The sequence below is a fragment of the Pelobates fuscus genome, chromosome 1 (assembly GCF_036172605.1).
Source record: "Pelobates fuscus isolate aPelFus1 chromosome 1, aPelFus1.pri, whole genome shotgun sequence".
Classification (NCBI taxonomy): Eukaryota; Metazoa; Chordata; class Amphibia; order Anura; family Pelobatidae; genus Pelobates; species Pelobates fuscus.
Genome location: NC_086317.1, coordinates 327,871,941 through 327,883,984, shown reverse-complemented (window position 1 = coordinate 327,883,984; position 12,044 = coordinate 327,871,941). Strand labels below are relative to the sequence as shown.

General features: G+C 40.5%; 1 protein-coding gene across 1 annotated transcript in view; it reads left to right on the top strand.

Annotated features, from left to right (window-relative positions):
* The window catches only part of MYO16 (myosin XVI), a 312,032-nt gene that overhangs the window by 238,343 nt on the left and 61,645 nt on the right, over positions 1-12,044 (top strand). Inside the window, exons 24-27 of the mRNA XM_063459903.1 lie at positions 2,058-2,133; positions 6,506-6,678; positions 10,233-10,313; positions 10,828-11,033. Coding sequence (XP_063315973.1) covers positions 2,058-2,133; positions 6,506-6,678; positions 10,233-10,313; positions 10,828-11,033 — 536 coding nt within the window. The remainder of the gene's footprint in view (positions 1-2,057; positions 2,134-6,505; positions 6,679-10,232; positions 10,314-10,827; positions 11,034-12,044) is intronic.

The window sequence follows — 12,044 nt, the reverse complement described above, 5'->3', positions numbered from 1 at the left end:
ATATTGCTACATAATTATACATTTGTAAATAAAATGAATGGATCACAGAGCTACCATGGAGTGTTTCTCCAGTATTCTATTCCATAATATCAATCTATAAGAATATTTTTTTCTTTCACCTAAGTCTAGCATTATCAAATCATTGTTACAAGGTCTGTATAAAGTGACCAATAAACTAATGTACTTAAAAGTAAATTAAATAGGGGGCTGGAGCCAGCGCCTGAACGAGTAAAACGCAGCCTGCCAAAGCTCTGTGTCCTGGACCTGATACAGATCTACCGGAGCCTGAAACTTGCCTTTTGGGCTCTGAGAGGGGTCCTCTGAGTATCCTACACCATGGGGTGGGGGTAAAATAAAGAAACACAGAACAGATCCTGGCTCCGGATCCAGGGATATTGGCGTTTTCATGCACCCGACCCCGCGGCATGAGCCTTTTTCAAGATGACACCGGATCAGGCCTGCTCCTCCCAGTCGTCAGACAATGACAGATTACCTGCTTCCTCATCTAGACCCTCCAAGGTACAAGCTGTGCCCCAGCAGCTAACAGAGCTAGGAGACACAGCTCCTTCCACAAAAGCAGACATAAAGGCGCTGATGCTAAATATTAGACGATGTTTGACGCCGACATGGCGCTTGTCCGAGAGGAAATTGCTACGCTTAATGGTCGCATGGTGTCTGTGGAGGAGACCCTCAAGAGCTCCAGAGTGGCGCAAAACAGTGTGCCACCCTGATGGCCCAGCTAGTCGGTATGGAAGGCAAAGCCAAGGCAAGAAACATGCATATCAGGGGAGTACCCGACGTTCTCCAACGTGGAACTGCCAGTTTACTGCAGGAGGCTCATCGCCATTTTATTAATAGCGAAGCTGTTAGGAATTGATTCCTACTTTTGTCTCCCCAGAGCTACCAAGGAGCCCCAGGATGCACCACGGGGTGTGCTAATTAAGTTTGTCCAGGACTCAGACAGGGGGGTCATTATGGAGATGCAAGAGGCTCTCCCATGCTTACTTTTGAAGGAGCAAGCCTTATATTGCACAGGGACTTCTCAAGACACACCCTTACATGGTGCAGAGCTTTTCGACAAGTAACTCAGCAACTTCGGGAGAACTCTATCCCTTATAAATGAGGCCCTCACCGTTTGACGGCAGAACACACCGGCAAGACGCACCTTCTATAACATCTCTCCGAGGCTTCAACTTTTCTCCAGTCATTGGGTCTCCCGGCGACAGTAGCACCAAGGGATGCCGGTCCACCCTGGAATATTGCAGAAATAAATCCCTTTGTGCCTAGAGGATTTATACTGTTTCATACTGTTCTAACTACAGTACACAGTTTTGGGTTTCATATAACTGTTCATTTCATAGCTTTATGTTTATAGGCTACAACTTATAATCTGGCTCCATATGCAGACTGCCAACTACACCGCTAAGCAATATCCCTCCCCCCCCTTACCTCAAATGTGCTAAGCTCCACTCTCCTCATTCTAAGTTCCTTGCCACATGTTTGGCTATTTACCTGGAGTTCCTTACCTATTACAAGATAACTGCCCAAGGCCCTAGGTAACTAAAGGCCATTATGTCCAAGTTCTCCCAACCAACCCGTGTATTAACCTATGTAATGCCCCACCATTACTCAGTAGGGCACATAACGCAAACTACCCACACCCTCCTAGACAAATACTTACACAACCTGAGCCCCCTGAGTAGACATGAGGGGGCTCAGCTTGACTTAATAAAATAACAATGGGTGGAAACATTGTCTGTGCTGTGCATGCTAAACAGTTTTTTTTTTATACCTTATGCTTATTGTTCCCTTATGCACAAGATGTAAAGTGATTTATGCGCATACCCATAAAAATAAAGAATTTAAAATTTGTTTTAAAAAAAAGTAAATTAAATATATATCTTTAAAGCTATGGTGCTATTTTATGATGTGAGAAAGAATACTTACCACTAGAAATTAATTTTTGTTTTATTTTTTATTTCTTTGAAATTCTAATAAAAAAAAAAAAACTACAAATATATTTTTATCTTCAACAGTTTTTTATTTCTTTTTTTCAGGTAACATATGACATTTCTGGAGCAATTGAAAAAAATAAGGATTTGCTACCACAGAACCTTCTTTTTGTTATGAAAAGTAAGCGGTTTATTATTCATTATTATTAATACTGTCATTTCACGTAATATTTGTTTTTGGTATTGTTATCTTAGCCATGTGATCTATTAACTATTGGTTTCAAATTATTCATTAAATAAAGAGTTACATTGCATGTAATCCAAAGAGAGTGTCCCTCTTTGCAGAATATATTTTAAGAGAAATAGGTAATGCACACACTAGGGTGCCTTTAAACAGGGAAGGCCAATACTCAAGTAAAGTCAATCTTCGAAATACAGAATGTCTGGGCACACCTGTGGTTTCCTCATAAGGCAGTCTTTACTATAGAAGCACAGAAAAGAGACAATGTTTCTGCACTCTTGGCTTGACTTGGCAAAGGCACGAAAGAGTGCAGAAACGTTGTCTGTTAACATGAAAACACTTCTCCTTTAGGGGTTTGAAATGTTCCTTTAAAGGGTGCACCCGGAACCCAATCTCAGGAGGGCCTCTAAAACATCATTTAATTTCCCTTTCACACAGTGGGATTTACTGATTACACTCCGACTTGTAGGCAAGCATAGCACAGCTACAGCCACAGATTGGCTCTTTCATCCTTTATGTTGCAATTTGGATTTCAATTCACTACTATTTGGACATTGGGAATAACTGAGTGTGTGTGGATGTAGGTGTATATTTGTGTGCAGTGTTGGTATGTACATGTGTTAATATAGGGTGTAGTAATATAAAGGGTTATCTTATGTGTGTGCAGGTGTGTGTTTATGCATTTTGCTTTCCTAAGCCCTTCTCCATATTAGTTCTCTTCTCCACATCTATCCATTTTGTATATATATTTCCATCTCACACTATTGCTTTATCTCTCTTACTTGTGTCCATCTCCTCTTATCCAAACTGTCTCCCTCTGCTCATACTCTCACTCCCCCCCTTTTGCCCTCTACTCATACGTTCACTTCCACTACTTGTGTCCCTCTGCATACCCCCATTCCTCTGAATTTCTGTCCATAATCCTTTTTGACACTTGTGTCCCCCTGACTATCTTGCTTTACTGACTATGTGTTTTTGTCCTTAGTCCTTCTGTGTCTTTTTCCTGATCCCCTTTATATTCCAGAGGTTCTGTGTCCATAACACCGAATAGACAATCTCTAAGTTGCAGCTATTGGCTTTCATAATTGTTTATGGAAGCCATTAATTGCTATTTAGTGCCTATTTTGCAGCTGTTTTCTAGTCTTGTTATTACTCCGTACAGGCTTCTACTAGCCGAAAAACATAATACAAGGATGTGGTCTGATGTAAAGCAGCTAAAAACAGCTAAATCCCTCTACATCCATATTAAAAAAAAAAGAAAAAAAAATGTTGTTCCAACCGTGTGGCAAGGTTTTACCAGTCAGCCACTACTTGCCTGTCACTACTGGCACCACAAGGTAAAGTGCACAGGCCCAGGTGTGTGTTACTGCGGCTTAGCAGTAAGCTGCTATGTGACTGGTTAGTATCTGAGGCAGCTTTTTATAGTGATCGGCTACAGAAATTTTGCAACAAGGTCGTAAACTTGGTGGTATTATGTAGCCGCTCCAAGCAACATGTTGTTAATAGTGAGAGCTTATGGCAGGTATCTATTGGCAAGTTTGTTAACAATACATAAGAAAAATATACCAGCTCATAACATAAAATGATCCCCTAGTGAATGCGTGAAAAAGTGAAAGAAATATACAACATATACAGTGAGGAAAAAAAGTATTTGATCCCCTGCTGATTTTGAACGTTTGTCCACTGACAAAGAAATGATGAATCTATAATTTTAATGGTAGGCGTATTTTAACAGTGAGAGACAGAATAACAAAAAAAAAAAAATCCAGAAAAACGCATGTCAGAAAAGTCATAAATTGGTTTGCATGTCAATGAGTGAAATAAGTATTTGATCCCCTATCAATCAGCAAGATTTTTGGCTTCCAGGTGTCTTTTATACAGGTAACACACTATGCCGTGAAGGACTGAAATCCTGCAGTGCCCGCAAGATCCCCCTGCGCAAGAAAGAACATGTACAGGCCCATCTGAAGTTTGCCAATGAACATCTGAATGATTCAGAGGAGAACTGGGTGAAAGTGTTGTAGTCGGATGAGGCCAAAATCAATCAAGCTCTTCGGCATCAACTCAACTCGCCATGTTTGGAGGAGGAGGAATGCTGCCTATGAACCCAAGAACACCATCACTACCATCAAACATGGAGGTGGAAACATTATGCGTTGGGGGTATTTTTCTGCTAAGGGGACAGGACATCTGCACAACATTGAAGGGACAATGGACGGGACCATGCAAACCTCCTTCCCTCAGCCAGGGCATTGAAAATGGGTAGTTGATGGGTATTCCAGCATGACAAGGACCCAAAACACACAGCCGTGGCAACAAAGGAGTGGCTTAAGAAGAAGCACATTAAGGTCCTGGAGTGGCCTAGCCAGTATCCAGACCTTAATCCCATAGAAAATCTGGGGAGGGAGCTGAAGGTTCAAGTTGCCAGACATTAGCCTTGAAACCGTAATGACTTGGAGAGGATCTGCAAAGAGGAGTGGGACAAAATCCCTCCTGAAATATGTGCAAACCTGGTGGCCAACTACAAGAAACGTCTGATATCTGTGATTGCCAACAAGGGTTTTGCCACCAAGTACCAAGTCGAAGGAGTCAAATACTTATTTTACTCATTGACATGCAAATCAATTTATAACTTTTTTTACATGCGTTTTTCTAGATTTTTTGTTTTGTTATTCTGTCTCTCACTGTTAAAATACACATACCATTAAAATTATAGACTGCTCATTTCTTTGTCAGTGGACAAATGTTAAAAATCAGCAGGGGATCATATACTTTTTTTCCCTCACTGTACTTAGTAATCCATAATCAGGTATATACTGATTCAACTGAACAATATTGAATACATAAAATAAAACAAAACGCAACACCATAGTGTGAACTGTAAAACATGTAGAAAGGGAATGGGTTTAATATTCCACTCAAATGACCAAGAGCCATGCAGGTCTCCTGATGATTTCCCAGAAATATTGTATTTATTAATACAAACTTAATGTAAAAACAAATAAAAACAGTAAAAAATGTATTAGGTCTCTTGGCAGTAAATAGGATGGCAGTGGGAATAACATTGTTAAAAGTAAAATAAAAAGGCTCCATTCACCACCAGTAAGTAACCCAGGACAAGAATTGCAATCAAAAAGCAGCAATGTATGTACAAGAAGCAGCAAACGTGTTTTGTCTATGGAGCCTTCTTCCAGTGCAAATGATCTTCTTCCCAATGTGCAGTTTATATGTCCATTTGGACAACAAATGACAAGTGTATACCATTTCCAGCATCCTATCGCTGTCCGTGTAGTCATTTCAAGCTCTTTCCAATGACATCCCATCCTTCACAACGGCGTGTAATGCATGCCTGGAACGTGTGGCACTGCATCCAGTGGCATAATGCAGGGATGCTTGTTGAGATGCCGTCTATAAACCCTTACACATGCACGGACCCCCACGTGACATGGCGTCTGACCACATGACTACAAAGCATCCTGGTTTTGAAATGTCCATATCAAGTAAGGGCAAAATAATAATGTCCATCTTATAAAAAGGCAAAATACATACAAATAGCCGATAAAAAATATATTCCAACTAAAAATAAAAATATAGAGAAAGAAGAACATTTATTTTATTACCATTCATCATTGTTATGAGCTGGTATATTTTTCTCATGTATTATATAGTTTGAGTGTTGGGGAAGCACTTTGAATACCAGTTTGTCATTTGTTTGTGTCCTAATATTTGTTCTGTAACACCATACCTAAATATTTATTTTATTGTCCAAGGTTTTTAACAAGTCCACAGTCTGTAGCTGACCAAAGGTTTGGTAAAGGAACAAAGGCTAAAACATTGCATTTCCTGTTGCCAATGAAGCAAAAATAAATTGCTAAATAAATGCCAAATATACTGTATACAATGCTTGCTATGGTCAGTTCCTCCCAGGGCCGAGTTGTTTGAGTGGCACTCTCCTCTTGGTGAAATCTAAAGGGGTTTCAAAAAATATATTTTTACACAGTTTTGCGCTATGTATAAAGGGAATATAGCACATGCGTATATGAGCATACTGTATATATCACAAATTGTTAATTGTGCACCATATTTCCTGAAATAAATGCTGAATGTTTTTGTAACAAAAGTCAGACAAAATTATATGTATTTTGAGGGGTATTTGTTTGTGAGTAAACTAGCCATAACTACTGTATTGTTTGAAATTAAGAATTGTATGATTATAATGGTGTAAAATAATTACTGATTTAAATGTTTGCTTTATTTATATGATTTCCTTACTATGCATTTATAAAATGTAGTGAACATTCTTCCTTTACAGCAAGTGAGAACTTAGTGGTCAGTCAGATTTTCCAATCTAAACTGACTCAGACAGGATCCCTTATTCCTCCATACCCTCCACATGGACTCAGAGGACCAAAAACAGCCTTACTTTTTAAAAAGACATCATCCACTTTGAATGATGATACCAAAAAAGTTTTGGAACTCAGTAAGGTAAGAAACAGAAAATGTAAAATAATAAATAACATGGGAAATTTATGATATATAATAATTTATATATTATAGAATGTGTGTGCGCATAAGACCCAACAAAAATCTATAATAACGAAGGCGAGTATTAAAAAAAAAAAAAAAAAGGCCAGAGGAAAAAAACTGTGAAAAATAAAAAAACTCATGGAGGGCTCCTCACAGAAATAGCTTGCAAGGCCAATCAATCAGAACTCTCTGACTGAAAATGCATAGTGTGGGCATAGCCGTCTTTAACGCGGGTCAAATAGAGCAGCTGTCCCAGGCCCTGTTACTCCTGGGGGGCCCAAAGCAGCTGTACTTAACTACTTATTCCCTTCCATGCGCCCCCAGTGCAGCCTGGGGCTCGCACACTAAGGAGGCCCACCGGGTGGCCCATGCACTAAGGGCCATCTGGTTGGCATTTGTTAGCAGGGGCCCAGTCATGCTTTGGCCCTTTAATAGCATGACCGGGCCCCCTTGCTTTATGGAAGCATGGGAGGAAGTGACTGCTGTGAGTAACTTCCTCCCTGAGAGCCGCGCGGGAGAGACTAAGGAGGCAGAGAGGAGGGGGGCCGGGCCGATCTTGCCAACAGCAACCCCTAACCCCCAAATTATTTTTTATTTTCTTTATGAGTGTGTTTGTGGCGGGACCACTACCTGCTAAATCATTCCTGTGTGACAGACCCTGTGATTTTCCCCTATTTTGTGTGTAGTACTATGTTTTACCTGCTCCCCGTTTGGGAGACCCCATACAAATGAGTTTTGTCCGCCTCCCGAATGGGGACCACCTAGATACCCCATTTAGAATGTTTGTTTGGAATGTTCACACCTTGTTAGAATGTTCATGCCTCGTTAACGAGGTGTGAAAACCACAAACCGGAAGGGAAGCCTCAGCGTGTGCCCACCCTGGGTGCCGGCCCATTCGTTAAATGAACGCCGTCCAGGGGGAGCATTTGCGCCATCCAGGGACCCTTCCAGTGCCCCTTGGAATGTTTACACCAATCAATTAGAACGTTGGAAATTTGCAACATAAGTGTGAAACCGCAAGGGAAGTAATTAATGAGTGCTTCCCTGGGTGGCTGTCGTTCATATAGATGGATGGCGGCCAGGGGGAGCATTTGTGTCCCGAACGAGGATGCTTCCCTAGCGTGGTTTCACCCTGGGATCCCACGAACGGAGGCAGTTAATGTTCAGGGGGATTGCTGAGATTGGTGGGGACACTCTCTTGGGAACAATGGCAGTTTGGCGGCTTTCTGGGCCTGGCAGCCCAGGAGGCGGGAATCTTTCCTGTGCTGGGGGTCCCAGGTGCAGAGGGTCCTGGGAAGAAGGCCACTTGGCATGGGAAGTAGGAAACCCTATATTTGTGTGGCGGGAACTGGGGACAAAGTGACTTGAGTTCCTGCCCCACACACAGGCCCCTAAGAGGAGGAGGACCCGGGGAGGGGACACTGAGTGGCGGGAATAAGGGACAAAGAGACTTGGGTTCTGGTTCCATTGTGCGACCACTGGGAGGGGGACCCTGTGAGGGGACATTGCATGGGGAGAGTATAAAGCCAAGTGTGGCCAATAAAGTCATTGATGCACCCCTGGGACTGTGTGCCGTCCAGTTACTGGGGAAAATGTGTCTCTTCCTTCCCTACTAGCAGAGGTAACCAGCCGGGTTTCCCAGGTCCCGCTACAGTGTTCAGTAATGTACTTCTTGTGCATGTATAAAAACACTATGCAGTGAACTGTGTGCTGTGCAGTGTTTCTTAAAGTCAATCAAAATAACATTGTAGTGGTAAATCCATAAAGCACCAACCCATTTTGCCACACAAACACCTATTTTTGCAGAATAAAGCTATGTGAGTCTACAAATGCATCGTCATCCAAATTTATCCTAATTAAAAAAACAAACCCACCATAATGTTGTGTCCTAATTCCAAGAAGCAATTGAGGGAGATTTGGGAAAGGGGTTGTGTTCCACAATCCACCTCTAAGAGTCTGAACAGCTCTTTCTCAGCCATGAGGACAGCTAACAGCTCCTCCAACGACACTGACATCACAACCACTGTTAGTAGTATTCACTCCTATGATAGTGGGATCCCACTCAGTATAGTTCACCACCCAGGAGGTAATTGTTTTTTTTTCTTAACCTTTTATTGCTGCAATAATGTGTGCTCTTGCTTCCACTGCAGCTCCTTTTATCACAGCTTGTTCAAATAATATATCTTCTTGGAGACTCCCAAGAAACAATGAAGGGAGAATGTCACAGAGTATTCTTTGTGAGGGACTTCAGACCCCCTCTTTCTAAAGAGGTAGAGCAGAGTACCAAAGTATCAACATCTCATCTTGGTATTGGTGGTGATGATAAATCGTGTGATGATATTGCAGTTTACCCACCACTACAGACATAGCACTTTAACTTCTGATCCAGGAGCTACTTGACTATAAACCAAAGGAATTAGAAATGAAGAGTTTGGAAAGGACAGACAGCAGCCCAGTATTTAATCCGGCAGCTGTGTTCATTAGCCATCTACATCTTTTCCATTTCCTCCAAGTTCATCTGTGTTTGTTTTGGAATAACCTGATCCAATTAAAAGTACCTGCTACCAGTGGCATAGGTAGCTTTCCCATGGCCATGTCCCCATCATGACTGCCACCACTACCACCAATACCACCACTAGCTCTTATACCACCACTAGTGTACAGAGTAGTGTTGCAATCAACTTGCAATCTTCAGCAGATGTAATGCAAAGGGTTAGAGGTGCTTTACACCAATGAAGCAAAGTTTGCAAAGTGCAGAATCTGCTGCAATGAAGTGAGTAGGGGGAGAGTGGAGGGTCATTCTACTACTACCAGAATGATGCACAATCTGACCCTCCTCCCCCTCCCCCCCCCTCCCCCCCCCCCCAGTGGTAGCTCCTCCACTATTACTAAGACCAGCTTTAGGCAGAGCAGACTAGATGGTGAGAATCGTGCCAGTAGTCAACAGCTGCAGTTTGAACAATTGGAAAACTCACCATCTGCTGAATAAAAAAAGAAACACAAACTAACAAAAAGATTTATCTTGGCTAGCTGCTATTTTGAAAGTTATACAAATAGGAATGTGCAAACAAATTGTAACAGATTACCTTTATTCATAACAGTCATACTACACTGTGAAAGTTATAGTAAAATCTAGTTAATTGTCATATAAATCTGTTTTGTTACATATAAAGTAATCCTTTCTGTTTAGATAGACATGCAGATTATACATATTCTCATATAAATCTGTACTTACTTAATTATTTATTACTTATTAGTGATGCTATTTTGCAATTTTACAATAATCTCTCTTTTTTTAATTGCATTTCTGTAAGTGTATTCTTTATTTATCATATTATCCTTGATAAAACAGAAAAGTCCCCAAAGTGTTCTGTTTGTGAATATCCTAAATTAGACTGATCACAAGATATAGTGTATGACAAAATAGAAACATGTATAACTGTATCCAGCTAAATCTCAAAGGAAACGGTTGCAGAGATTATTTTTTGTTGTTTTTTGCTTTTTTTTAACAGTTATTAAAAAAGAAAGGTTCATCTTCATTTCTTCAGAAGTTAGAACGAGGCGGCCCAACCACTGTGACTGTACAACTCAGGGTTTGTCATTTTCTTCTTTAAGAATATGTGATTTTTCTTTTTTTTATTATTATTTTTTTTTAATTCAATTCAGGCAATGAAATTTGGCCAAAGTTAAAACATGATTACTGCTTATTTGATTTATTCTTAAATATTTTATTTTTATTATTTATATAGAGCCACAGTGCTTTACAATATTACAAAGGGGGAAATGTCACAATAAATTAGACAAATACAAAGTTTTGCAATAGGTTGATGAGGACCCTGCCCATACAAGCTTACAATCTATGTTTACTTTACTGGCTATCGTGTTGATTAGTTAGATATTATTAAGATACAACTAATAATTGTAGTCCAGTTCTGTTCATATCAGGCACATTATAAACTTGCATAGTCAATAGTAGTTATATATACTTTTAGTCTGCAGTTTTCATTTTGTTTTTAATTCTCTTAAAAAAAATATAGCCATCAGTTTGATTCATATTCAATGCTTTCCTTTCTTATTAATATATATTTTAAAATTTTCTTACTACAGAAAACTCTCGCAGAACTTATAGGAAAGATTCAGAACAGTACTACACATCTGATGCATTGCATCAAACCCAACAGTTCTAAGCTTGCAGAAACCTTTGATAATTTCTATGTGTCTGCACAACTACAATATATTGGAGTACTGGAGATGGTCAAAACTATACGGCATGGCTACCCTATACGTCTCACTTTTCCTGACTTCTTGTCAAGGTAGATTTTATTTAAAGGATTTCTGTTTTATTGTATCTTATATATTATATAAAGCATATTCACTAATGTTAAATTAGTTCAAAACTATTAAGTCAAGCTCAGTTTTCTCCCATAGCTCCTTGATCCACACTTAGTATGGAATTCTATGTACAATTTACAGTGGAAATTATATTATTTAAAGGGTAAATCCAAGCACCATCACCACTTCTGCTTTTAGAAGTGGACATGGTGGTAGAATTCTGTTTGTGCAGATTTCTGGCAGTTCTCCATTCTACCATCAGCAGTTTGCCATGGTTTTTGGGGTGTTTGAACACCTTGGTTATATGGAATGCTGACACCTCCGCCACCATTGCCTCCACCACCACTACAGCCACCAATCATTATTGGTAATATTCAGCTTCAGGACAGTGGGATTAGTGGCATGTCCATTATGTCGGATCACCTGGCACCCCAACTGGTTACTTCCACCAACAGATGCTTCCTAGCTGACGCCGAGGACCATAAGCACCGCACCAGACACTACAAGCACTGCAGACTTAGCTGGAATCTCGCCGTCTTCCTCCCACCCTGGACCAACCTCTGATATCCAGGACTGTGTGGGAAAGACCTCTCCTATTCCAGAGAGTGTAGCAGGGACAGCTTTTAGAAGAGATAGTGATTTGAACCCAGGGGAGTATAAGGAGTATAGCAATCCCCAGTGTGAATATAGCAGTTCCCCTCCAATCACGAGACAAGGCTATGTGTTGAGGGTTAAACAGGAACTCAATTTGAATGGAGGTACACTGGCCTTTTATGCTTCCCAACAAAGGTGACACCCAGGTGGGCACAGGGACACAAAGTGTACAAGCCAATAAAAACAATGTGACAATGAATGACACTCCCACATACATTACACAATCCCTCCCATCTGCCTGTGATATAATTAAGGCAGATATTGCATAAACTTAATTATCCCCAGGCAGAAAAAACACAAATTGTTACAAAGTCCAATAAGTACCCCATAACACAACA